Source organism: Pholcus phalangioides, unplaced genomic scaffold (genome assembly GCF_987345545.1).
Source record: "Pholcus phalangioides strain wild (caught in Gottingen) unplaced genomic scaffold, Ppha-v1.0 ptg000015l_1, whole genome shotgun sequence".
NCBI lineage: Eukaryota > Metazoa > Arthropoda > Arachnida > Araneae > Pholcidae > Pholcus > Pholcus phalangioides.
The window spans coordinates 47,081,801-47,106,798 of NW_028301608.1; the positions used below are offsets into that span (position 1 = coordinate 47,081,801).

The following is a 24,998-nucleotide window of genomic DNA, read 5'->3' on the forward strand; positions in this document are numbered from 1 at the left end:
CATTTCAAAGTGTAATTTACGAAGGTTTTTAACAACTGGCTGTTGCGAAGATATATTTTCGAAAGAGAGAAAAAATTCAACTTCCCCTGCGGGGAATCGAACCCACGTCCTTTCGTCCGGGTGAACGCCCTAGACCACTAGACAACAGAGAGTGACGTCAGCCTCGTATAAGTCGCCATCTGGTGGCAGCGTCAGCAGTTGTGAACTTGACCTGAGTCTGGTCGGCCGTCCATGTACGGTCCCTTTCAGTGTACAAGAGCTCCAAGGAAAGATTGAGGGATTCGGTGCCTCTGTAGTCTAGGGCGTTCACCCGGAAAGTGAATGGAAGTGGGTTCGATTCCCCGCAGGGGCAGTTGAATTTTCTTTCTTTCCAAAATATATCTTCGCAACAGCCAGTTGTTAAAAACCTTCGTATGGTAGCGGAGAGTGACGTCATCCCTCTAAAAGTGTAACTTTCCTACTCGTTTAGAAAAAGTTGCGGAAGACATATATATACACACTTTTCCAGCCATTTAAAGAGGTGCGAATGCTTTCTAAACATTTGCATACGCCAGCCTCCCACATATTTCCAAGAAGTATTTGAATCATAAAAGGTTGGCAACTACTGGTTCAAAGAGATCTACAGCTGAATGCAACATCAGCAAAAAGTTTGATAGAGAAGTTCCCTAAAAACAATTATGATCAGAAAATAACTGAATTATGAGTTTTTTAAAAATTAAAATTGCATGAAAATTGCAAATTTAAACAACAAATGTCTTTGTTTCTTCCTTCGAATACGAAACGCGAGTCTTTCCAAAGCCGTAGCGGGGAGTGAATGTGGCTAGTCGGGCCACCCCCCAAGAATGCTTGAGGGGTGGCCCGACTAGCAAGAATGGCGGCGAAATGTGAGAAAATTACCGAAAAATGGTAAAAAGATGGCCAAATCTATTGTTCTATCACTTTGATCCCCCCCCCCCCGAAATTAAAGTGATCTCCCCCTCGAACAAAATTTCCGGCTACAGACCTGAGTCTTTCGGTAAATAAATTAAACTCTGTAATGTTTTCTTAGGCCGTAAGTAATTAGTATGATCAAAAATTGAGCACAACTGAGTCAAAGCTTAAGAAATGGATGGAATTATTTAATTCTACTGAACAAATTTGCAGAAACATGCTTATCAAATATTCAGGGTTAAGCTAATTACTGAATTTCATGTTGTGAATTTCACTAGAATGGTTAAATGTTTTAAAACTAGTTCGTCAACAAAACAAATCCCGTTCGAGTAGATCTAGTAATCGTTTGAGGGGCACAGTAGACATAACTAACCCCCTCCCCCCCCCGGCCCTTGAAAATGCCATATCTTTTTTTATGAAGTAGGCTTTCTTCCTATTTTCAGCAGGTGAAAACTAAGGGACATGTGGGGGGGGGGATATTCCATTGAGAAATCAACTCTACAAAATAGAGTCAAACCCGCTTATACTGATAAAATTCTTTGGAGCCCAAATTTCTCTTAAGCCGGGATTACACTATAAAAGTTTTATAAATTACCGGCCATAGGCTGGGATTACACTACAAAAGTTTGTTAAAAGTATTTTATAAAACTTGAAAAATGCAACCAATAAGGTCACCGGTCGCATTTTCTAGAATGTAACCAATAAGCGCATCGGTTACATTATATTGCAACCGGTGATCTTATTGGTTAAATTTTTGAGTTTTATCAAAGAGCTTTTACAAAATTTTTATAGTGTAATCCCAGCCTAAGGGAGATAATGTTAAAGTTCCCTGCTTTTAATGTGATAAATTTTTCTCTTTATCGAATACTGTTATTTATTATTATTATTGAGCCTTTGGCGCTGATACTCGTATGTTCATTAAACTTAAAATCTGATATTTAATTCATTCTAGGAAACATTTATTTTCTGGATATTATGCTGAGGTGAACTCACGGAAAGAAAAGTCATCTTGTCTCCGCCGGAACAAGATCACTTTCGTGACTTTAATTCATTCTGTTCTGATATATTTCTGCTCGGATAATATGATAATTATATATATACACAGTATATTTTTCTTTTTAAAATCTATACTACGGTAGGAAACTGCAATCTAATTGCTCCCTGAATGATTTCCCGCTTAATCAGATATTATTTGTCAGAATCGTTGATTATCAGCGGGACCGACTGTATTTGGGCTTGAAAATACGAAAATAGGGCTTTTAAGGAGGCGAGATACGTCGTCAGTGTTGATTAAAGGGTTGAAACGGATTAAAATGTAAATCTGATTGTGTGTAGTGGAACTAAACAAAATAATCAATGAGAAAGTCACAGAGAGCAAATGGCCAACGAAAATACAGTTATTTAACCATTTCCCCCTTACTCATAGTTAGAAAAATTGACGGCAGATGGAAGCAATACACACAACAAGAATTACACAGAAACAAACTTCACGTCAGGTTTACTACACATACACACACACATTCCAACATGTACCAATTCGTTAGAAGTTCCGCAGAGGAATATGGACGAGGTGCATGTGTGGTTCAGTAGTAGTAGTCCCATTGGCTAAGCTAATGTAGTCCTATGACTTCAGATTAGCATTCGACAACAATTTTTTGATCTTGGTGTTAAAAACATTGTATTAAAATGATTGGAAACTAAAAATCCAATACTTAATATAACTGGAGGAGCTTTTTAACCATTCCCCTCCCCCCTTCTTTGGGTTATTATCAAAAGGATTAAATTGCTTTAATTAATATAGCTCTACCCATAATAGAACTTGTGACCCTGATCTTTGGTTGGGGGCACACTTGACAGACGTCTTGCTCATAGACACAACCCTCTTCGAACCATACAGGAACTCAAAACACACTTCATACTGGCAAACCATACTGGCGTATCTGTCTTTACACCGAAGTGCCAAAAGTCATGGGATACCTCTTAATATTGCTGCACTTGGCTGGATAAAAGGAGGTCCCACACAATATTAAGAGGTATCCCATGGCTTTTGGCACTTCGGTTTATTTCCAGCAGAACGAAAACATTTCGTAGCTGTTTACAATTGCAGTAAGGAGCATCTTTTTTTCCTTTTCTACTAATCTTTCGTTTTTTTGCTACATGTGACGACATCTGTTCCATTTTGCATAATAAAGATACTCCAGGATGTCTATTAACAAGTTTCATTTCTTTGAAGGATGTCTATAGTTAAGTATAACGAAAACTAGCGCTGTTTCTTAGCATTTGTAAGCAGTATATCTTATCCCGTATCCGACAATAACCTAAGGTCATATCGCCTTGGAGCAATTTACGGCCTGGAGCTTACGGTCTTCCATTGAAGAAAATAACGTTCGTTTTGATGAGTACATTACCCCATTCGTTTTGGAGGGAGTTTTGGGACACCCTGAATATTGTACTACTGTACTTGTTTCAATAACCTTACCTAACACTATGGCGAGCGTTTTTGTGGCTTTCCTTTCTCTCCTGGCCGCATTCTTCTCCCTTTTCTTGAGACTGGATTTCTTTTTCTTCTTGTGTTTGACGAAATGGAATTTCATCCTCTTGCCGCCTTCCTGGACGGCGTCCGGTATCACGACGCCTTGCCTCGTATCAAGCTCTTCGAGTTCCACCGTCACATTCTCTTCCTGCTGCTGCTGTTCCTGAGTAGCTTCGTATTCGATTCGGGCAGCCTGGCCGTTGGACTTCAAGAGCACGGCCGGTGAGCCCTCGCCGCTAGAATTCGGGTCTTGACCATCCGAGTTGACTTCGGCATCGAGGCTATGATCCGCTGCATCGGGGTCTTCGGATATGGACTTTTGTTTCTGAGCGTCTCGGGAATTACTGAGAGGTTGTGGGTGCTGTTGGTAGCAGCATAAAGCGAATAGATTGAGCTTGGACCATGGGTTTGTGTTGTTGTCCTGGCGTAACACATTTCGTTCGCTGTCGTCGTGTTGATGATACCGTTTGCAGATGATCTTCTCTTCGTGTAGCGTGGGCATCTGCTTTTTCTTCACGTATTTCAAGAGATTCAGTCTTGTACCTGTGGTGGTATCTGTGAGGAAAAAAGAGTGAGAAAAGAATTATTTTTAAATGGGTAGAACTGGCAGTGCGGGTTCACATCAGTTGACAGCCGGCACTTATGAAGCTACGGCTTTTAGATCTTTAACCCTTTCAGACACGAGCATTTGTTTTTCGGAATTTTTAAAATGTCTTGGTTGCTCAGAAAATGCATTAAAAACATAAATGACAGCAAATCTTTATTTTTCAAATTTTCATTTTTATTTGTGAAGAAATAAATCATTTCGTTCAAATTTTTTCAGCTAAGATGCAGGGTATATTCATTGTCACACAATTTTTTTTCAGAATTTTATTGCTGAATTGGATGTGATAAATCATACTTTTCCCGGAGACACTTCCACCTGGAAGAAATCTTAAAGCCCCCTGAAACTTCAACTTTAAATGCTGCACTCTGATGAAAGTCCCGGAAATGTGGAATTCACCACATTTCTAACTCAAAACTTACACAACCCTTTTAGTCAGGGATTAACTCCCTGAGGATGACAGAAAGAATTCTACAGTGAGAAAAAGCACCCCACACATTTTTGACACCAGGGTCTGAAAGGGGGATAAAAGTTTAACTTAAAAGTTAATTTCAGCACAGGAGCTAATTCAAAGCCGCGGCCTACTTAGTAACTTTCTTTTCTCGACATTCTGACTTTTGAGGGATTCTAATGAATTTTTATGACCAGTTTTCGTATGCATTTAATTGTGTGTGTGTGTGTGTAATCCAGATAAAAATTTCAAATTTTTCATTAGTACGGATGTTCAATGCCGCATGAAGAAAAGTCAAGCATTAAAACGTACAACGTCTAATTTCATTAGTGTTTTTTAGTTCTCCAATGAAAATTTTTCACAAATTATACGCAGCTGTTGCGTGTAAAAAGCCGCGGCGTTTCTAAGAAAATATTTCTTTCTTCGGTTATTTTTCTCAGTGCGGTTTATATGTCTCAATAGCTTATTTTTGGAAATCGCGGTAAGTTTTCATTTCTGATGATTTATGTAAACTGGTAACATTTAGTTTTGTATTCAAGTTATTAAAACTACGTTTTGACCTTTTAGAATAGCGTTTCTCAAAGTTTTTGCCCCTGTGGAACCTTTGAATTGATTAGAATATTTTTTGTGGAAAACTTAAAATTGTTTTCATGTTATGCCTCTGAAATTTTCTATCATTGCACCGTGGATCCCTTAAACTTGGAAAACTTCGTTCGACTACTTCGAAGTTGTGAAACTTCACTTGAAGCTCAAAAAGAAGAAAAGCTTTGGTGAAACCATTGAAATTGAAAAACTTTGGTGAGACCCTTAATGTTGAAAAACTTTGGTGAAACCTTTAATGCTGAAAAAATTTGATGAAACTCCTAAAGTCGAAAAAATTCGCTTGGAACCCTTTAAAAAACTCATTGGAAAACTTTTAAGTTGGAAAACGTTGTTTGAAATCATAAAAAGAGTGAAGAACATTTATCGAAATTCTCGAAGTTGAGAAACCTGAAACCCTTAAAATTTTGAAAATTGAACTTGAGAAAACTTTGAAATTGAAAAACTTCACTCGAACAACCTTTGTTAAATACAGTACATGTTATAGGAATCTACTGGAAAAAGTATCCCCTTCCCAAAGAATCCTTTTAATAACATCCGTGTGTGTGTGTTCTCTACAACATTACTATAATTAATTACAAATACAAACTCATTATAACCACTTGCTCGGTAAACATAAACTCACTGTAACTATATACACTATAATTTTTACTATAAATACGAGTATTTGCATTTTGGTATTTCATTACAATCTCCCCCAGAAACCTCTTTTCAGAAAAGTTCAATGCTTATCGGATTATCTGAGAAGAGTTTAGAAAAAATTAAGATTTAGTAAATACTTCACAACTTTTTTATGATATATTATGAGAATTTCCTAGAAAATCTTTTTCTCCGATTACATTCTTTGAAGCTTTCAACTGAAGCAAAATTTCGATACTTCAAAAAGACTGACTGCGGCTTTATAAAAAAGATATGAAAGCACCAGATCGTGTTTTAAACCTGGGTGGGTTGGAAGATGAATAAATGTCCGAAATTTATGGCTTTCTCTACATTTTATCCTTGCCTGAATTCGCTTTTCACGGTGAAACTAAATTTCAAAGAGAATTTTCCAAACTAATCTGACCCCTTAGCATACGAGCTTTTCGCAACAAATTTGCATGATCTTTATTTGACGTATCAGTGATGACCTTAGTAACCTTGTTCTAACGTCTCAGGAAAGAAAAGAAGGGGAAGAAAAAAAAAGAAATATATAGAAGAGGGGAAAAAACGAATAAAATATTATGGTAGATAAGAGAGAGTGAGAGAGATAGTTAGTAGATTAGATAGATTATAGTAGTTATAGATAGATAGATTATATAGTAGATAGAAAGAGTGTAGCAGAGATAGTTGCTTCGGTTCCTAGGGCTGCAATAAAGCTGCGCGATGATGAGGGGAGAGGAAAGAAAACATGGAAAACTGGATTGAATTTCTTCCACTGGCATTTGGACGAAATATTTCGTTCGTGGTCGGAAAGGGATTAAAAACAACCATAGTTTTTAAAAAAAAAATTCGTATTCAAAAATTGAGACTACTTCGCCAAACATCAAGTCCGGCTAAATTCCTAAATTACAATTTACGGCCATCAATGAGTCGGGTTGGAAATGAAGGCACCATCTATCTGTGGTCGCCTCAACCTCATTAGGGAAGTATCTTGTTATCAATATTCTTCCCCCGGCTCGAATCTGGGACCCGACGGCAGCCTTCACGGTTGTAGACGAGCATCTTACCACCACGCCACACGGGCAAAAAAAAAAACCAAAAAAAAAACATCACATACTTGATGTATATGGAATGGGTCTTGGAGTTAGAAAACTTCGTTTGAAATCTTCAATGTCAAAAAAATTCCCTCGAACAACATTCGAAAAGTTAAATACAACACACATAATATGAATCCAATAGAACTTATCCAAGTCCTAGAGAAAACTACAACTAATATCCATGTGTGTTCCCCTACAACACACTATAATTACTGCACTGTAAAAACTAACTCGCAACTATTTGTGCACTGTAATTTTCGTTGTAAATATTAACATCGCTATTCTTAGTGTTTCCCTTATCGTAACTCCTTCTGAGAAAAGCCGAATGTGCTTCTAGAAACAGATATACTTTTATAAAATTTAGTAAATACTTCAATTTTTTTTTATGGTTATATAAGTTTCCTGGAAAATCTTTCGCTCCGATTACATTCTTCGAAGCTTTCAACTAAAGCGAAATTTCGACACCGGAAAAAAGATTGAATACGGTTTCTTGAAAAAAAAAAAAAAGTAAATAAATATCCCCAGATCGTATTTTCAGTTCGTGTGGGGTGAAAGCTGAATAAATGTCCTTGATTTATGGCTGTCTCTATATTTTGTCCTCTCCTGAATGCGCTGCTCACGATCAAACCAAATTTCAAAGAGACTTTTCCCAAACTAACTTAAAAAACATGCACATCCAAAAATTGAGACTCCTTGATGTGTGCGTGGGATGTAGATCTTGAATGTTTTTTTTTTTCTCCTTTTTTACCGGACAGGGATTGCAAAAGATTTATTATTTTTTTTCTGTTTAAATGATATTCTGGTGACTCACGATTGAGTCGAATCCCAGACCGAATCCAATTACGTAAATGCAGGAAAAAGACCGTCCGTGCAGCAATTCTATTTAACTTTTTTTTTTTCCGTACAAAATCAAGTACTTTTTTTTCCCCTTTTCTTAGTATTATTTTATTTTGAGAATTACGAAATATTTTGATGGAAAAAAAAAAAAAAAACGAAAAAAAAACTCAATTTAGTCTATCCAGTATCTTTATCTATGCTTGTCGGAGTAATCCAAGCAAAAGTAGATTTTCCATTATTGCGTCACGATTTGCGTCTCCAAATGCATCACGTAATGGTTCCAAGTTCCCGGAATGCGAAGGAATAAAGAAGACGGCGGAAATTTATTTCTAAAAAAGAAAGAAAAGACGACGTTACGATAAATTTCTAAAATAATTACGTAATGAATTTAGACTTTTTTAGAATTTATGGAGGAGTAAGAGTTTATGGCAGCTTGGAGATCATTTATGTTTTTTTTAGAATCTATAAGGAGGTTATTAAATCATTCATACTGAACTTTCGTGAGTTTGGGGAAATATATGGACGGTTTAGTTTGCTTGCGTGGACGAACAAGTGAAAATTTGTTGTGAAAGAGCTTGTTTTTTAAATAGCGGTAACTATTTTTGTACTAGACTTGCAAAGTTTGCGTTTGGCTGCTGTGTGGTCGTGTGAGCAACGATCTGGACTGTAATCGTAAGGATCCAGGATTGAACGCCGTTGGCGTCGCAATTTTGGTCGGTTGAAGTTGGTTTTCGGCGGTTTCATTTGTGAAATTCAAACTGTGAATTGATTTGATTGAATAATTTGCAGGAGAAAACGAATTTTTGATGCATTACGTCTAGCTGAAAATGCAACCACATAAGCAATGAATATGTTTATGATTATGAAAGGGAATACAATGCCCGGTTTAGGGACTGAATATTGAACTTGTTTTACAATTTACTTAAGGCATATATAAATGTACGGGATTTCCGGGTCTCTTCCATTTTACTGGTGCGGGTTATACACCGGAGTAACACCCGTAATGTGGCCTGCGACTCTGCAGCTGAACGTTGCTCATCAATAATTTTGAAAATTGAATTGAATTTTTGATTTTCGAAATATTGAGTTTGCTTAGAAATACGAAGCCCAGAAAATTAAATATAAAATAATGAGCCAGACCCACTTTTGAGGTGGATATCCATGCAATAACATTAATTTAAGCTTTTTATTTATATCTTCTCAAGCACGAAAATGAGAATTAATGTCTCCGTATTGTCTTATATTATCCAATTGCATCAATCCATATAGTTTAGGATGTATTGAAATTAATTATGGGCCCATACAAATTATATTGAAGAAATTCCGCAGCTTTAATCAAGCATTTTTTGAAGTAAAAAAGGTAGATCGATTCATTTTTATGTTTCTTTAATTTAGATTTGTTCCTTTCATGAGTCGCACGTGGCATTCCTTTCATGAGAGTAATTAAAGATAATTCCAGAACTAATGAAAGAGATACTTTCAACATTGACGAAATTGATAATTTCAAAATTAATGAAAGTGATAATTCCACACACACACACACACCATTGAAAAGAAATATAAGATATTTCTCCTCTAAGTATAATTCCAGAATTAAAGAAAGAGATACTTTCAGCATTGACGACATTGATAATTTCAAAATTAATGAAAGTGATAATTTCGGAATTAATGAAAGTGATAATTTCGGAATTAATGAAAGTGATAATTTCGGAATTAATGAAAGTGATAATTTCGGAATTAATGAAAGTGATAATTTCGGAATTAATGAAAGTGATAATTTCGGAATTAATGAAAGTGATAATTTCGAAATTAATGAAAGATTATTCGAAATTAATGAAAGATTATTCGAAATTAATGAAAGATTATTCGAAATTAATGAAAGATTATTCGAAATTAATGAAAGATGATTCCAGAATAAATGTAAGAAAAAATTCTAGTTTTAATGAAACAGGTAATTTTAGTTCCAAAATAAATGAAAGCGATAATTTCAGCATTAATGAAAGAAATAATTCCAGAATTAAGAAAAAGGGTAATTTCAAAATTAATGAAAGAAAAATTCTAGAATTAATTAAAGAGATAATTCCAAATTAATGAAAGAGATAATTCCAAATTAATGAAAGAGATAATTCCAAATTAATGAAAGAGATAATTCCAAATTAATGAAAGAGATAATTCCAAATTAATGGAAGAAAAAATTATAGAATTAATGGAAGAGATAATTCCAAAATCGATGAAAGAGGTAATTTCAACATTAATGAAGTGATAATTCCAAAATAATTGAAAGCGATAATTCCGATCCAGAATTAATGAAAGATCATTTCAGATTGATGAAAGGGATAATTTCAGATTACTGAAAGGGATAATTTCAGATTGATGAAAGGGATAATTTCAGATTGATGAAAGGGATAATTTCAGATTGATGAAAGAGATAATTCCAAAATTAATGAAAGCGGTAATTCCAGAATTAATGAAAGCGGTAATTTCAGAATTAAAGTAAGAGATAATTCCAAAATTAATGAAAGAAAAATTCTAGAATTAATGAAAGAAATAATTTCAGCATTGACGAAATAAGTGATAATTACAAAATTAATGAAAGAAAAATTCTAGAATTAATGAAAGAAAAATTCTAGAATTAATGGAAGAAAAATTCTAGAATTAATGAAAGAAAAATTCTAGAATTAATGAAAGAAAAATTCTAGAATTAATGAAAGAAAAATTCTAGAATTAATGAAAGAAAAATTCTAGAATTAATGAAAGATATAATTCCAGCATTAATAAAAGAAATAATTTTATCATTGATGAAAGAAACAAATCCAGAAGTGATGAAAGAAATAATAATTAAAAAGGAAATAATTCCAGAATTAATGAAAGAAAATTCAAGAATTAATGAAGGAAAATTCAAGAATTGATGAAAGAAATTTTTCAGCATTGACGAAAAAAATTATTCCAGCATTAATGAGAAAGAAATGATTCTAGTATTAATGAAAATAAATAATTTAATCTTTTTTCATCTTTAGATAAGTTCTGTATCCTTTTCTTTTAACTTTAAAACGCAATATTTAGAGACCGAACTCTACATTTCTATGGGCAAACGAATTTTGTTTTCACCGAGTCACGTGGTTTCCTTGCATTAGATGTCTACACTGTCGCGGCGGCTAGATGCTCCCTTCAGTAATACAGTGTGGACTCTCGGTAACTCGACACCCCAAAAGTATCGACAAACATGTCGACTTAAGCGGATGTCGAGTTAGCGGGGTTTCACTCTAAATTTTTGTCCGATCGTTTGTGTACGTAATTATATACATTCTAACAATTGTATTAAATAAAATGCTAATTCTCATTAATTTTTTTAATTGGGGGTTATTTCAAAATAGAATCAAAACGTATAAAAAAAATTTACCTCCTGAAAAATAATCAAGTATATTTGCTTGTTTTTCTTTCCGAAGAGAAAACAAAATTTTTTCTACACTATTCAGTTTATACCGCGATTGTTCGGCTTTTTCCTGTAGGAAGTGACGTATCACATCTAGAGTTTTTAGTGCATCATGGGGGAGATAGTGCAGCTCATAGACTAAAGATATAATTAAAGATTAATTATTCTAACTCTGTGGTGCAGCTACTTCTTCATCTGAACTTTCTGTGTGATTCTATTTCTTCGAAACATAAAGCACCTGCTTTGGGTAATTGATTCTAGACTATCGTCGTTTGCTACAAGTCCTGAAGTTACAAGATCAGAGTCAATACACGCAAATTCATCGTCGATACAATCACCCATAGTGCTATTTATGCTTTCTTCACACTTAATCTGGGAGGAATCTTCATAGGAGAAATAATCTTTTATTTTAATTAATTAATTTATTTGGAGAAATAATCGTTCTCCAGACGCAGAACAAAAACCAACATGACGGAAGCAGTTCCGAATCATGGCACTCGTGCCTGAGTTCCACGCAGAATCAATCATTTCAACTGCATTTAAAACAGAAATTTTTGCATTCATTCTAACATCCACAAATTCACAAATTTTTTGTCTGTAATTTTCTGTAAAAAGTTTTCATACTTAGGATAATTCCTAATTTCCTTGATTGAGATTTTTTGCGAAATTCTTTCGCTTTCCTTGAATTATTGGTCCTGATAATGGGATATAGTGAGATTGAGGGATTTGAACCACGTAAGAGTTGCTTCCTCTACATCGCTGAATTCTGATTTCTTCTGCGTTTTCTGCTTGGTTTATAAGAAGATTCAAATGCTGAAAAAGATTTCCCTCATTTTTAACAAATGTTGAAATGCGTTCCGTGCAACTCCATATTCTTCGGCGAGTTCACTCTGAGTTTTCCTGATTCTAGTTTTTTGAAAATTTCAACTTTTGATTTTAAAGTTAAAGTATGAAGTTCGTGTAGAGCCATTGCATTCACGGCCGTCGATACTCACAATGATAACCAAATGACATATTCAGCCTCTAACCAGGCTTTTGCTCTTTTACTTTTACTCCTTTTCCAAGAAATCGTGAAACCGAGTTCCGCCAAAAGCACTCTCCACAACAGACAAAAATATCAAAACTTACAACAGATAAGATTTTTTATCCCTATTGGATGTTGACGATTTCAACATCCAATAGGGATCACACCACACTTTAGGGTTCATCTGCACTTTTGACCATGAAAAGAATGAAGGACCTGTCCTGGAAAGGCCACTAAAACTATAGGCCCGCTTCAAACATTAATTCTTCACATGAACACCCCCACCCATAGCGCAAAAAAGAAACCCATCATATAGAACAAAGAAACAAAGGATTATCGAAGTACCCACGGACAACGTCAAAAAATTCTTAGAATGGTAAAACACGGGCAATTGTAAAAACTAGTCGTAGTAAAGGGACAAAAGTCGTAGTCGACTTAAGCGGAGTTAAGCCAAACATGTGTCGAGTTAGAGAGTTTCCCCTTCATTGAAATCAGTATTGGGACAACCAAGGGAATAATAGATGTCGAGTTATCCAAGTGTCGAGTTACCGAGAGTCTACTGTATAAGCTCGATGCTCCAAATCGTTTATTACAGCAGTATGTGTGTTCCACATGACCACCACCACAGGGATAACACATTGCAGGCGAGTCATAAATCTAGCAACGGCAGAGTGCAGCAGGTTCACATACACGGTTTACAACGGTGGACTGCTTGTGGATTAGTAGCGCAAGTTCTTACAACCGTCTCATTTGCATATTTCCACCGAATTCGCTCGCACCAGTGCCACCTATCAGCTGTATTTTTAGTTTATTTTTTTCCTGTCTTAAAAAAATTTTCGTTAGCTAACGATGCTAACAATGCGAACGGTTTTTTATCTCGGTTATTTTTCCGGTTCTTATGAATTTTGAAAGTTTCTACAGATTTTACACTCTGTATATATATATATAGTATAAAGTACTGTCGATGTCTGGGGCCGATAATCTGCTTGCACTGTGTACACTGTGTACTTCAACCTTTCAACCATGGCAGGCCAAATTAAAACGTCTCACAAAACCTGGAGGGCCACCAACTCGTAAGTTAATGTCATCTTAATAGAAGGGGCCAATGTGGGCCTCCGAGTTAAACAGGGACAAAAATATTTCAAAACTTTTATTTGTTTTTTTATTTTAATTATTATTTTTTATGAATTATCTATCAATTTTGATTTCTTTCTGAAATAATTTTTTTTCACTCAGTCTGAAAATATTTTTATGAATTACTGATTTAATTAATTGATTCTGAGACTGAAATCACTTCGAATGATTCTGTAATTATTTCTTTTCATTAATTCTGAATTTTCATCAATTTGTTCTGAAATAATTTCTTTCATTAATTCTAGAATAATTTCTTTCCCTAATTCTAGAATAACTTCTTTCTCATTAATTCTAGAATGATTTCTTTCATTAATTCTAGAATGATTTCTTTCATTAATTCTAGAATGATTTCTTTCATTAATTCTAGAATGATTTCTTTCATTAATTCTAGAATGATTTCTTTCATTAATTCTAGAGAATACATCATTTTTCAATGTTTTCAACCATTTTCTGACTGCAAACCAACAACCAACCAATGCAGTGGGCCATACTCTCCTAAAGGATGAGCATGCTTAATTTAACGAATTCGATAGAAATTCCCCAGAGGAGTTTTTTCGACACCTACTAAATTGCATTATATCTCCACAACATGTTGTCAATATTAACAAAATAATGTATAAAATCTTCGTATAAAAGTTAATACAGAATATATAGGAGCCTGTTACTCGTGAAAATGAGGAAAAGTCACAAATGTTTTGCGGTGGAATAAATAGGAAAGAGCTTTCTCGTTACACACACACACACGATACGAAGCGAGGAGACCTACCATCGCCGTCGGAAACGATGAGCGAGAAAACTGATCATTAAACTGCGAAGAAAATATCGTCTCATTACTTTTTCAATAAACCGCGTGTGAAACACCTTCAAGTTTTCACACAGGTTGTTTCTCATCAACTTTAACTTTGAAGATATTATTTACTCGCCGAATTTCTAAAGAAGTGCTATTCGGGTATCGATTCCACACGAACTCTCTCTCTCTCTAGAATTACCACCGTTTCAAAAATTACTGAAATGTGAAAACTCGAGGTAGGTTTGAGAGTTTTCTTAGTGAGTTCTCGTGGTTATTTCGATTTCCATAAGGGCTGGTTAGCTGGATTGTAGCATATTATTAACGGTGTATAGTGCAATAAACGGTGAATTTTACAGATGGCTGATCTGAAATGGATTCCTTATAGAAATGGCAAATATTTGCGAACTTGAGAGTTATTCCTTGATCCGTATTGAGAAATTCAATGGAATTTTACATATACCTAGATTCGGAAATTCATTTTGCATTTGAAGCATTTTTAACGCCCTTACGTACACACTTTTGGCAACAAAGTTGGACAATGAACAGAGATAAATCTCTAAAACTAGTATTAACGTTAGGAAATGAAGGGGAAAAAAAGATCAGAGGAGCAAGTTTTTCATTCTTTCCCTCCTCTCCTAGTGGACTTTTTCCCTATGTGTGTAATACAATATTTTTTTGCTCGTTACCTATGTAACCTTATAAAAAAGAATTGTTTTTACCGCTTAAACATTATCTTCTTTTTTCTTTTTTTCCCCTCTCGCTACATTTGGACGAGCAAAAAAATATTGTATTGTGGAAAAAATACCTATTATACCTTATAAAAGAGAAAATACATAGGTAACGTTATAGTAAAGCACGTACGTAATCTGAGAATAAAGTCTCAAAAGAAAGGAGAGAGTGTTCGAATGTATTTTTTTCTATCTACTCAGGGAGGAGTAAGAGGTTAATTAATTGTCGCAAAACCTTCATGCTAGACAGATTAACCTCTTCCCGCCAGAATAGATGGAAGAAATACATTTTGAGCTTCCTCTTCATTTATTTTTCTCCTCATCAATAAGCTTCATTTTTTTTTTTTACTTTAACTCAGCATTCTTTCTCCGTCGATACAGTTTCACGAATTAGAAAAAAAATAGTACCACTCATACATATAGTATAGGATGCAGAGCAGACAGGAGGAATGGCATTTTACTGGCGAGCCGTTTATCCTAGAGGTATAATTTCGGTTAGAAAAAAAAGTTTCCAAATAATGTGCAGCACTCAGATATGTCATTCGTGTTGAAAGAGGATGTATAGTTATTAAAATTTAAAAAAAAATCACTTTTTATATACAGTCTCGGTGAGCCCTAAAACCCCTAAATTACATATTGTTGCCCTGTCTCTTCTGATGCCAACAGAGAAAGTTCCACGTCTCTAAGTGCAGTATTCATTGAGATATTCGAATTCGAGGAAAGTTGGGAAAATATAGCTCTATAAATATTCGGAAAAACCGTTCTAACCGAATTTAATGCTGTTTCCCGAATTCTCTCTACGTTTCTCGAATTAGAATATCGCAGTGAATATTGCACTTAGGAACATGGAATTTTTTTAGTTCAGGGCAACAACTTTCTAATTGGGTTTTAAGGCTTACGTGGACTGTATAAAAATTTATTTATTTTTCATTTTAATAAGTATACAACTCCTTGAAACATGAATGACATACCTGGGTACTATATATTATTTGGAGGTTAACTGAAAGTATAACTCTAAGATGAACGGTTCGTCAGTGAAATGCCATGCCTCCTGTTTGCTATGTACCCTTGTAGAACTTTTTGGAGGCGCACTGTAACGACAGCTCTTCATACGATCGCTTTTAAGGATCACATAAGTCAACTATGTTTCAACAAAATGATCAAATTATCGGGTCTATGATGAGAACATACGGAGTGTCCCATAAGTTTGTAAATATTTAAAAAAATTCTTAAAATCGAATAAATATCGGTAAATTTGAATGGGTTTGAGAAAAAGGTTATTGTCACGAAGGGAGATTTTCTTTTAGTATAGGGAAAAATTTCTTTAATATTTTTGTCGATAGTAATTGCTGCGCAAAAGCGAATCACTGCATATAAGCAAATCAATAAAATGCGAGGTGTATGATTAACTTTCCTGTTACTGGAAGGGGATTCTCATTGTGATAACATTTGCGGATTAAACACGATTGGTGTAGTTGTTTTACCTCAGCCACGAACCGCCGGCAGAAGCTTTACGAACGTTTCGGACGCATAAGAGATTGAAAGAATTTAAAATCCGGAGTTCTGCGATTTGCGTTCGTGAAGTGCCCTCTATAAATTAAAAGTTGAACTAAAATTTTTCTCGTGAAAAAAAAAAACAACCCCTTCATCATGAGAATAACTTTTTCGCAAACCGCATTCGAATACTAGTTTTATCCTTCAATTTTTATGAATTTTTTAGCTATTTACGAATTTATGGGACGCCTTGTATATAGGAGGCAGGATCCAGTGGAAGAGAGTTTGTTTTTCCAGACATTTCGTTCATACCTTCAGTGGAAACTGCTCTGGTCAAGAGTCACCTCTACTGCTATATATATTACAGTGATTCCGCTACAACTACGACCTGTTTTTTGTAGATATACACAAAACAACTAGAGGCTCAAATTCCGCTGAACTAGGTCCCTACTCTGAAACTATCACTACCGGAAATATTATATGTATTTCTAGGAATTGCATTGGTTCATCAACTGCATTAATGAAAAATAAGAAACAGAAACGTTTGATCATAATAACGTACATTCTCCGTCAGTGGATTGAGCGACTTCTTCAACGACTACGGTCCCTTTCTTGGTACTCTTGACCCTCGTCGTGATTTTCTGCCCACCGATAGCTTTCTTAACTCTCTCGTGGATAGCCTTGAAAATCTTGTAGTACAAATAAACCATCACCAGACATGGAATGTAGAAAGAACTTAGGGATGAGTAGATTATGAAGTCCGAGTTGTAGAACACGCACAGGTTCGGTATTCTTTCTGGAGAGGTGTTGAGACCCAAGACTATTGGAGAACCTATGGCTGCCGAAACGACCCAAACGAAAACTATGGTTCCGAGAACTCTCTTATTATTCTTGTGCTTCGAATACTTGATTGGCTTCGTCACTGCAATGAACCTGCATTAGAAATAAAGTAAAATTATCTTGGAATCATTCACAATATATAAAGTAGAAATAACACTTAAAACACATCGACTGAGTTTTATTCATATCGTCGTTATATATATATTTGTTAGTCCAGGGGTGCACACAGAATTTACAGTTGGAGGGAGGTCAAATTATCTTGGGGTGGGCACATAGGATCTCTTCCAGAGACATTTTGAGTTACAAATCTCTAAAAAAGCCTCTAAATTAACAGAAATTGATTATGAGGGAGGGTCATGATGATTGGGGGGAGGTTCATGATGATTGGGGGGGAGGTTCATGATGATTGGGGGGAGGGTCATGACGATTTTGAAGAAGACAGTGGTGATTTTGAAAGCATTGTCAAAAGAATGTGTCCACCGCGTCTACCCTGAATGGCAAACACGTTGAACTATAGCATGCAAGTCGATAATATCTTTAACGTACTAGTTTGTGAGTAATGAAATATTTTTCTCATTCTTTTTTACCTGGCCGTCCTACAATAAAAAAAATCATATATGCCTATAGAAATTTAAGGATCATGATGTTCAAAGAGTTTCTAGTTATAATCTTCAGATTTTAAACCTTATACTGAGTTGAGACTTCTCAAACCTCACTTGATATGTACAGTAACATCGGTTATCGCAAAGGATCTTCCCTGGATTTATTTTAAATCCCCTATAAGGCTCTTTTCCATTACATGATAAAAGATGCCTTTTTTTATTACAAAAAAGCGATATTTCTCCATTCACATGAAACTGAAAAAAAGGAGCATACCCGGCAGTTTTTCCGGAATAATCCTTCTATAAATACGAATAGGCTTAGTATTTTTATGATTACGATCATGTTGATACCATCGCACAACGATTGGATCAGGTTCTATGATGGAGATGAGATACTTTTCAGGAATACCAGCATCCTCTAATAGTTCATGTACTGAAGAAGATTTTAATAGTGGGCCAATATACCGGTAAAATTTTCTAGCAAGTTTATAGAATTTAAGAACAGTGATTTTTCAATAATAAACTGTTATCTTATTGGAACTTTTAAACCTTCACTGGATGTATGTGTAAAGTAACATCGATTGTCCTATAGCAATGGTTCCCCACCGGAGAATACTTGCGACCCATGGGATATTTAAGAAGGGGTCATGGGTTTTTTTTCTTGTGGGCTTCTGTTTAACCCAGCGCTTTAAACATCAAGGAGTGAGGCCTTTTGGCATTATTAAATTTCTGAGTAAAATTGTAGCATGCAAAATGTTTGTGAATCAGGTGGATCTGCGTACGATTCTATCCTATCTTCTGCCTTGGGGGGGGGGGGGGAGTTGTTCAGAGAGTTCTACTGGATTTTTAAATTAGTCACACTTTTTCTCGCCATATTTTGCCGAAATGCTCCGCTTGTTGGTTTTTTTTTTTCACCGGTATCTAAAGTCTCTTTAATCACTTGTCAGGATATCCTTGTTATTTGATTTTCACCTGTGACCCCCTCTTAGATATCCCATGGGTCACACAGATATGGCCCAAGATGAGAACTAACTTTTCACGGTTTATTAGTAAAAAAGATGTTAAGGAATTTTGCATGCTACAATTTTACTTATAAATCAATTCATTAAGTCGAAAATGTCGGCTTCCTTGATTTTATCAAACCTATTTGCTCATTAATAAGGTGTTAAGCGAGATGACTCGCTCCGATGGATTTATATATATATATTTTTATTTCACAGTAAGATTCTCATTTCGTTTTTTTTTGTATCCTATGCATATAATATGGCAAGTGTAAGATAAGAGATGAGATGGCATGGTGAGCCCCCTCCAATTGCTTTTAAAATATACCTCCATCCTAATTTGTGTACATTCATCCGTCTTAACGAAACCCCGAAACTTTTCTCAACTCCCAACCCCATCTCGTCTGTAATCACCACAAAATTTGTTAATCGCGACATTACCCAATTGTCCAGGGAAAATATGGTTGTAAAAATTTTGTATGGTTTTTCCTCTTTTTTTTTTCTTTTTTTCACACAAAATAAAGTGTTCCAGACTCTGCCATGAAGCTGGGCTGGAAGAGATCTCGGCAACGGGATAAGGCCAGTGGCAAAGTTCTGACGTTCATTCATTCGGCTTCCTTGATTTTGGGGATCCACGAGAAAAAAAAAATTCATGGTCCAAAAGGGGGTGGGCGTCCAGGAGAAAAAATAGGATAAGAAACACTGTAGTATAGAATCGTCCCAAAATTCATCTTGGATCTCCAAAGGATTTTTTAGTTTCAAGATTTCATTTTACTATGCCATGACAGTAACATTTTCAAGTTTTTGAGCATTTTAACATTTTCGTCTACAAAACCGATTTCTTCAGAAGAAAGAAAGAAAAGAAAAACTTTACAAACATACATGAAAGTGATATGTTTTCCATTCAATATAGAAAAAAAAAAATCGACTGAAAAAAATGAAACGAACTTATTTTTTCTAAAATTCAATTTATTAATTATTTCGTAAAAAAGAAGAAGCATATCGAAAACTTAATCCGTAGATTATTAAATTAGACATGACTTGCAAGTAAATACTTAGTCTTATTTAATTACTTCATTATTCTTCGCAATTACTTCAGTACGATTTTTTTCGGATTTTTCTCACTCTTTAAATACAAACACAAAGGCAGGCAAATTACCTAACGAGGTGGCTGAGGAAAGAAGGCCATGAAAGATACGGGTGTCAAATATTAATAAAATACAGCGACCCACTATATAAGCATATATCACGAGAGAAAAAACTAACGATTAATACTGTATAATACACTGCCCATAAATTAATAAATTAATTACAAATGCACTGTCCGTTAGAGCTATTGCTGAAAAAAAAAATTCAATTACAAAAATCGTATAGGTCTGCTGGAAGGACCTTACCGTCTCTTGGTGTTACATAGTGTATGTAATATACATGTGTATTTTGTGTCTTTGCCTTTCCGTAATTTATGTTTGCATTTGCATTTTATATACTTGTATTTGTATTCGCGTCTTGTGATTTGTAGTTTATTAAAAAAAAAAGAAGGAAAAGATTATTGTTATCTTATTCTAAATATGGGTAGCTTCTCGATTTATGCTTATCGTATTTACGTTTCAATTGTGTTAGAATTCAACCCCCCCCCCTCCCTGGAGGTAAGCTATTAACAACCATACGGAGAAAAAAAAAACAAAAAAAACTGGAGGGCAAACACCACAACTTGAAAAACCCTTACTAACCGATACTGGTGTTTTATCGTTGAAGCGGTTGGCTGACGGTGTATTAATAACTCGTGGTCCATCCTATCCATCCCATTGAAAATTTTAAACACTTCGATCATAGCCTCCCGAGACACCTGCGTTCCTTCAATGTAAACATATTCAAGAAATCAAGTCTTTCTGCATAGCTCAAGCCTTGTGTGCCAACAAAAGCCCGCGTAGTTCTCTGCATCCCCTCAACCAAGTCTATGTCCCTCTGTAGGTATGGTCTCCAAAAACTAATGGTATACTCCACTCCAGGACGAAGTAGAAGACACTCGAAAATGCAGAAGAATGTCTTTAGGAGAACGCGAAGAGACCTGTTTAAGAATGGAACCAAACATTCTATTCATATTTTTGACCACCGTTGAGAAATGTTCAGAAAACTTCCGCAGCTGGTCAATGAGAATTCCCAAATCGGTGACCATAGCATTGCATCCGGGACAGTAATACCATTCAACTCATCCATGCTTATCGTACTTGTTTTATCGTACTGTAACTTTCTTCAACTAAAACAGCACGCTATAAAAAATTCAATATTTATGATTGCCAGTTAATCGACAGTAAAATTTTTTACGAATATAATATATATTCTATACAATTTTGTGATAGTGAGGCTCGAAGTGTTTTAAAACTATATAATCTTTACATTCCGAATTTACGACTGAATTGGGGCTCCTCAATCCTCTCTGGACATATTCAGTAACATCGGTTATCCCCCGGATTCATTTTAAATCCTCGTAAGATTTTCTTTTTTATTAAATGATAAAAATAACTTTTCTTCTGTTCTATTTCCGTTTCAAAAACACAAAAAAGCGATATTTTTCACTCTCCAACTACAAAGAAAAAAATCGTATCCAAAAGTTTATCCGCGGATCATAAACAAGAAGTGGTTTAGCATTTTTATGATTACCTCAATACGATTTTTTCGGACGTTTTTCACGTTGTATTGTGCTACAAAAAGACTAGGCTAAAGATTGAAGAAGGGTATTGGGAAAAAATAAAACATGGATATATGGGAAGAACAGCATGAGAAAAAAAGCAAGAAAAGTAGAGAGGAGCAAAAAAAAGATGAGGAAAGAGAAAGATAGGGTTCATTTAACGACACCTTCCAAGATAACAGCAGAGGAAGTAAAGGAGTTCTTATTTTTTTCCTTTTCCCTTGTCCTTATCCTTTTCTTCACAGAGATAACAGGCACCGAGAAAAGTCAAAACCTAAAAGGGTGAATCCTGACGTTCGTATCACATTTTTTCTACCTTTTCTTCTACTTTCTTTTCCCCACTTCGAGAAAATGCAGACTGGTAACAAATGGGGAGAAAAGCTCTGGCAATGGGAAGAAAAATAGGAATTGATCGACCCTTTCTCTCTTTCTCCGGTAATTTCGAAAAGTTTTGGAAACTAGAAAATTAAAACTATTCTACGCTTGTGGAAGGTTTCTTACGGAAAAATAAATTATAAAAAAAAAAAAAATCAGGACAATGTTTTCTTTAGTTTCTTTATATTTTCGAGAACTTCGTCGCTACAGTTTTCACGTTTCTCCTATCTTCCATTATACTTTTTGAAAAAGGTATGGTACTCCCTCCTCTTTCAAAGCTAGAAACAATTTACAAGAAGAATTGAAATTAATTTCAACTACGGGGAAAAGGTTTTCGAAGACATTGGAAACCATTATAATTTCGAGTTGGAAACTATGAGCGAATTTCCATTACATACTTTATTTTTCTTCGTATTTTCAATCATTTTGATTGCATTCTTTTTTTTTCGCTTTGTAAATAAATACTTTTGTATGAGTTTTTTAAATAACAATCGATTACGCAAAAATTGCAATATGAATCTGTTCGGATTTAGGAGTATTTCTGATCGACATTAAAAATATTCGCATTAATTTTATGGGAAAAAAAACACTTTTCAATTTGACTTTTTAGTTGCGTGTGTACAGAATGGTGATAAAATAAGTTCCCCTTCCCACTACTTTGTCAGGCTTCTGGAGATTTGTTGCCATTCTATTGATGTTATTTTCATGATATTATCATTTTGACATCATAGCTTATTCACCGAAATGTAACTTTTGCAAACGTTGAATTGCTTCTTCTTCTTTCCAGCCCTATATCTCGGCACTTAACAACCTTGGAACGAATAGTTTCCATACATGCAAAAATTTATGATTAAAACATTATCTGGTGATGAGAAAATTTGAATGTTTTTAATTTCCCGAAATATTTGAACAGTTCCTCCAGGGATCTGTTCTTGGCTCTCTACTCTTCAATATATTCATAAATAATTTATGTGATCTAAAAATTAGTGACAGGATAGTCACGTTTGCTGATGATAGTTATTCTTTACTCTACTACTTATGAATCTTTTCAAAATACAATAAATTCTGACATGATAAAAATTAGAGATTGGTTTCATGAAACTTAATACAGTATCTTTAAAACTAAATATATTAACTCTTTTCTACATATCATTCCTCCTTTGAATACTGACTCGATGCTTTATGAACTTACATGGGACATTAACTGTCATAAATTAGAACACGTGAATACTATAAAATATCTGGATAAGTATATTGACTCTGATGTAAATGGAAATCCCATTTTCATAATCTACAAATCAAATTAAGATTGACAATGTATAAATTTTATTTGCTAAAATATTCTGTTAATCGTTCTTTTCTAATCATCCTTTACTATTCCCCATTCATACGTATTATACGGTCTACTTATTTGGGGGTAGTGATTATTTGACGAACTTAAAACCTATAAAATTACTTCAGAAGCAAATTATAAGGCTAATTTCTAATGACTCTATTATACTCCTTCCATCATTCTCTTACAAAGGATAGAAATCCTATCACTTAGATACATATATTTTTATAAATCACTGTTGCGTCTCTTTAAACGTCAATGCTTCCTACCATTAATATCCACTCGATCTTCTGCTAGGTGTAATGCCACATACTCATTGGTTATTATTTACAAAAATATTTAAAAAATCCATTTCTCTTATCTAATACCCAAGTTTTATAATTCTTTGCACATTGGAATTAAGAATGCTTCCTCTCTAAAGTATCTCGAAAGATATCTTCTGTTTATTTATATATGTAAGCAGCTCAATTATTCAAATCATACTTATTGCCTTTAATTTGATATTTAAAATGCATCCATCACGCGTTGCCACAATGATACCATTAATTTTTTCCCATTCTCACTTCACCCATCTAGTAGTACTCAAACTCAATATTTAACTGTTTATCGAACCCCATCCCCCATTTATATTTACGTGTTTATATATATATAAGTACAGTAATACTCGTGTATAAGCCGAGTTTTTTTGTGGCAAAATTCTTTCCTCAAGTTGGGGGGTCGGCTTATACTCGGGTCAGTTTTTGATGAGAAAATATCGACCCTCACAATCAGTAGTCATTTTTGCAGCAGTGTTCGAGAACCTGGCATTATTGGTATGGGATATGTTCAAAACCCCACACAACTTATGATGTGAAAGAGCCGAGGCAAAGAAATCGAAAACATCATTGGCTTTGATACCAGGTGGGCTAACGTCGATTGTACAGCTTTTAGATGTCAACAAGTCTCTCAAAGACTATTTGAGGAATTTGTGGATCGAATGGATGAGTTCCGATGATAAAGAAACTACAAAAAGTGGTGCGTTGAAGAAACCTGACATTGACCAAGTGTTCCAATGGGTAGGCTACATGAGGCGTGGAATTCTGTTTCCACCGAAATTATCACCCGATCCTTTAAAAAGTTTGCACCAGGAATGCGATGGACGGAGCTGAAGATGATGGTCGACCACCAGCCGCTGTGGTGGTTGAGTGGTTATAGTGACGGACTCGCGATGCGAGGATCCGGGTTCGAACCCCACAGTGGTGGTCGGCTGAAGTTGGATTTCTGTGGTTCCCAACTTCAAGATGCAAATGCGAGCCGATCTCCCCGTTAAAAAGTCTCGCCACAGAGAGCAACAGTCCTACAACGATAAATCATTCAATCATAACACTTCACTCATAGTTAGGAAAACTGGTGGCAGATGGCAGCACTACACATAACAAGCATTAAAGAGAAACAAAAAACTTCACGTCAGGTTTCACTACACGTACATGCACATTCCCGCATCCTGAAGCAGGCCGAGATCTTTTGCGTGCTTCCTCAGTCAGACTTTCCACAGGCCCTTCTATAGTTAACTTATAGCGTGAAAAAGCAAAAAATGATGACAATTGTGCCTTGCCAGTACCGCCCTTGTGGAGGCTATGCTGACCGTTAATCAGGGGGTTTGAAGTATATGCATACTTGTATTATACAAAGGAAACTATTGCTTGGACGTAAAAGAGGATTGACCGTTAAAGGGGGATTAACTATATAATTATTTATCTACAGCAGTGTTTCCCAAAGTGGGCAATATCTGCCCCTGGTGGATGATGGAATGGTCCAGGGGACGATAGAAGCTACGGATTTAACATAGGATCCTATGGGTTCACTTGATTTGGGGGGGGGGGAC

The 24,998-nt window shown here is 35.2% G+C and overlaps 1 protein-coding gene across 1 annotated transcript in view; it reads right to left on the bottom strand.

The window, feature by feature from the left end:
* LOC149076115 (dopamine D2-like receptor) overlaps window positions 1–24,998 on the bottom strand; it is a 129,623-nt gene that overhangs the window by 4,700 nt on the left and 99,925 nt on the right. Inside the window, exons 3-4 of the mRNA XM_089243644.1 lie at window positions 16,857–17,227; window positions 3,410–4,018 (exon numbers count right to left, since the gene is read on the bottom strand). Of these exons, the coding sequence (XP_089099770.1) occupies window positions 3,410–4,018; window positions 16,857–17,227 (980 nt within the window). The remainder of the gene's footprint in view (window positions 1–3,409; window positions 4,019–16,856; window positions 17,228–24,998) is intronic.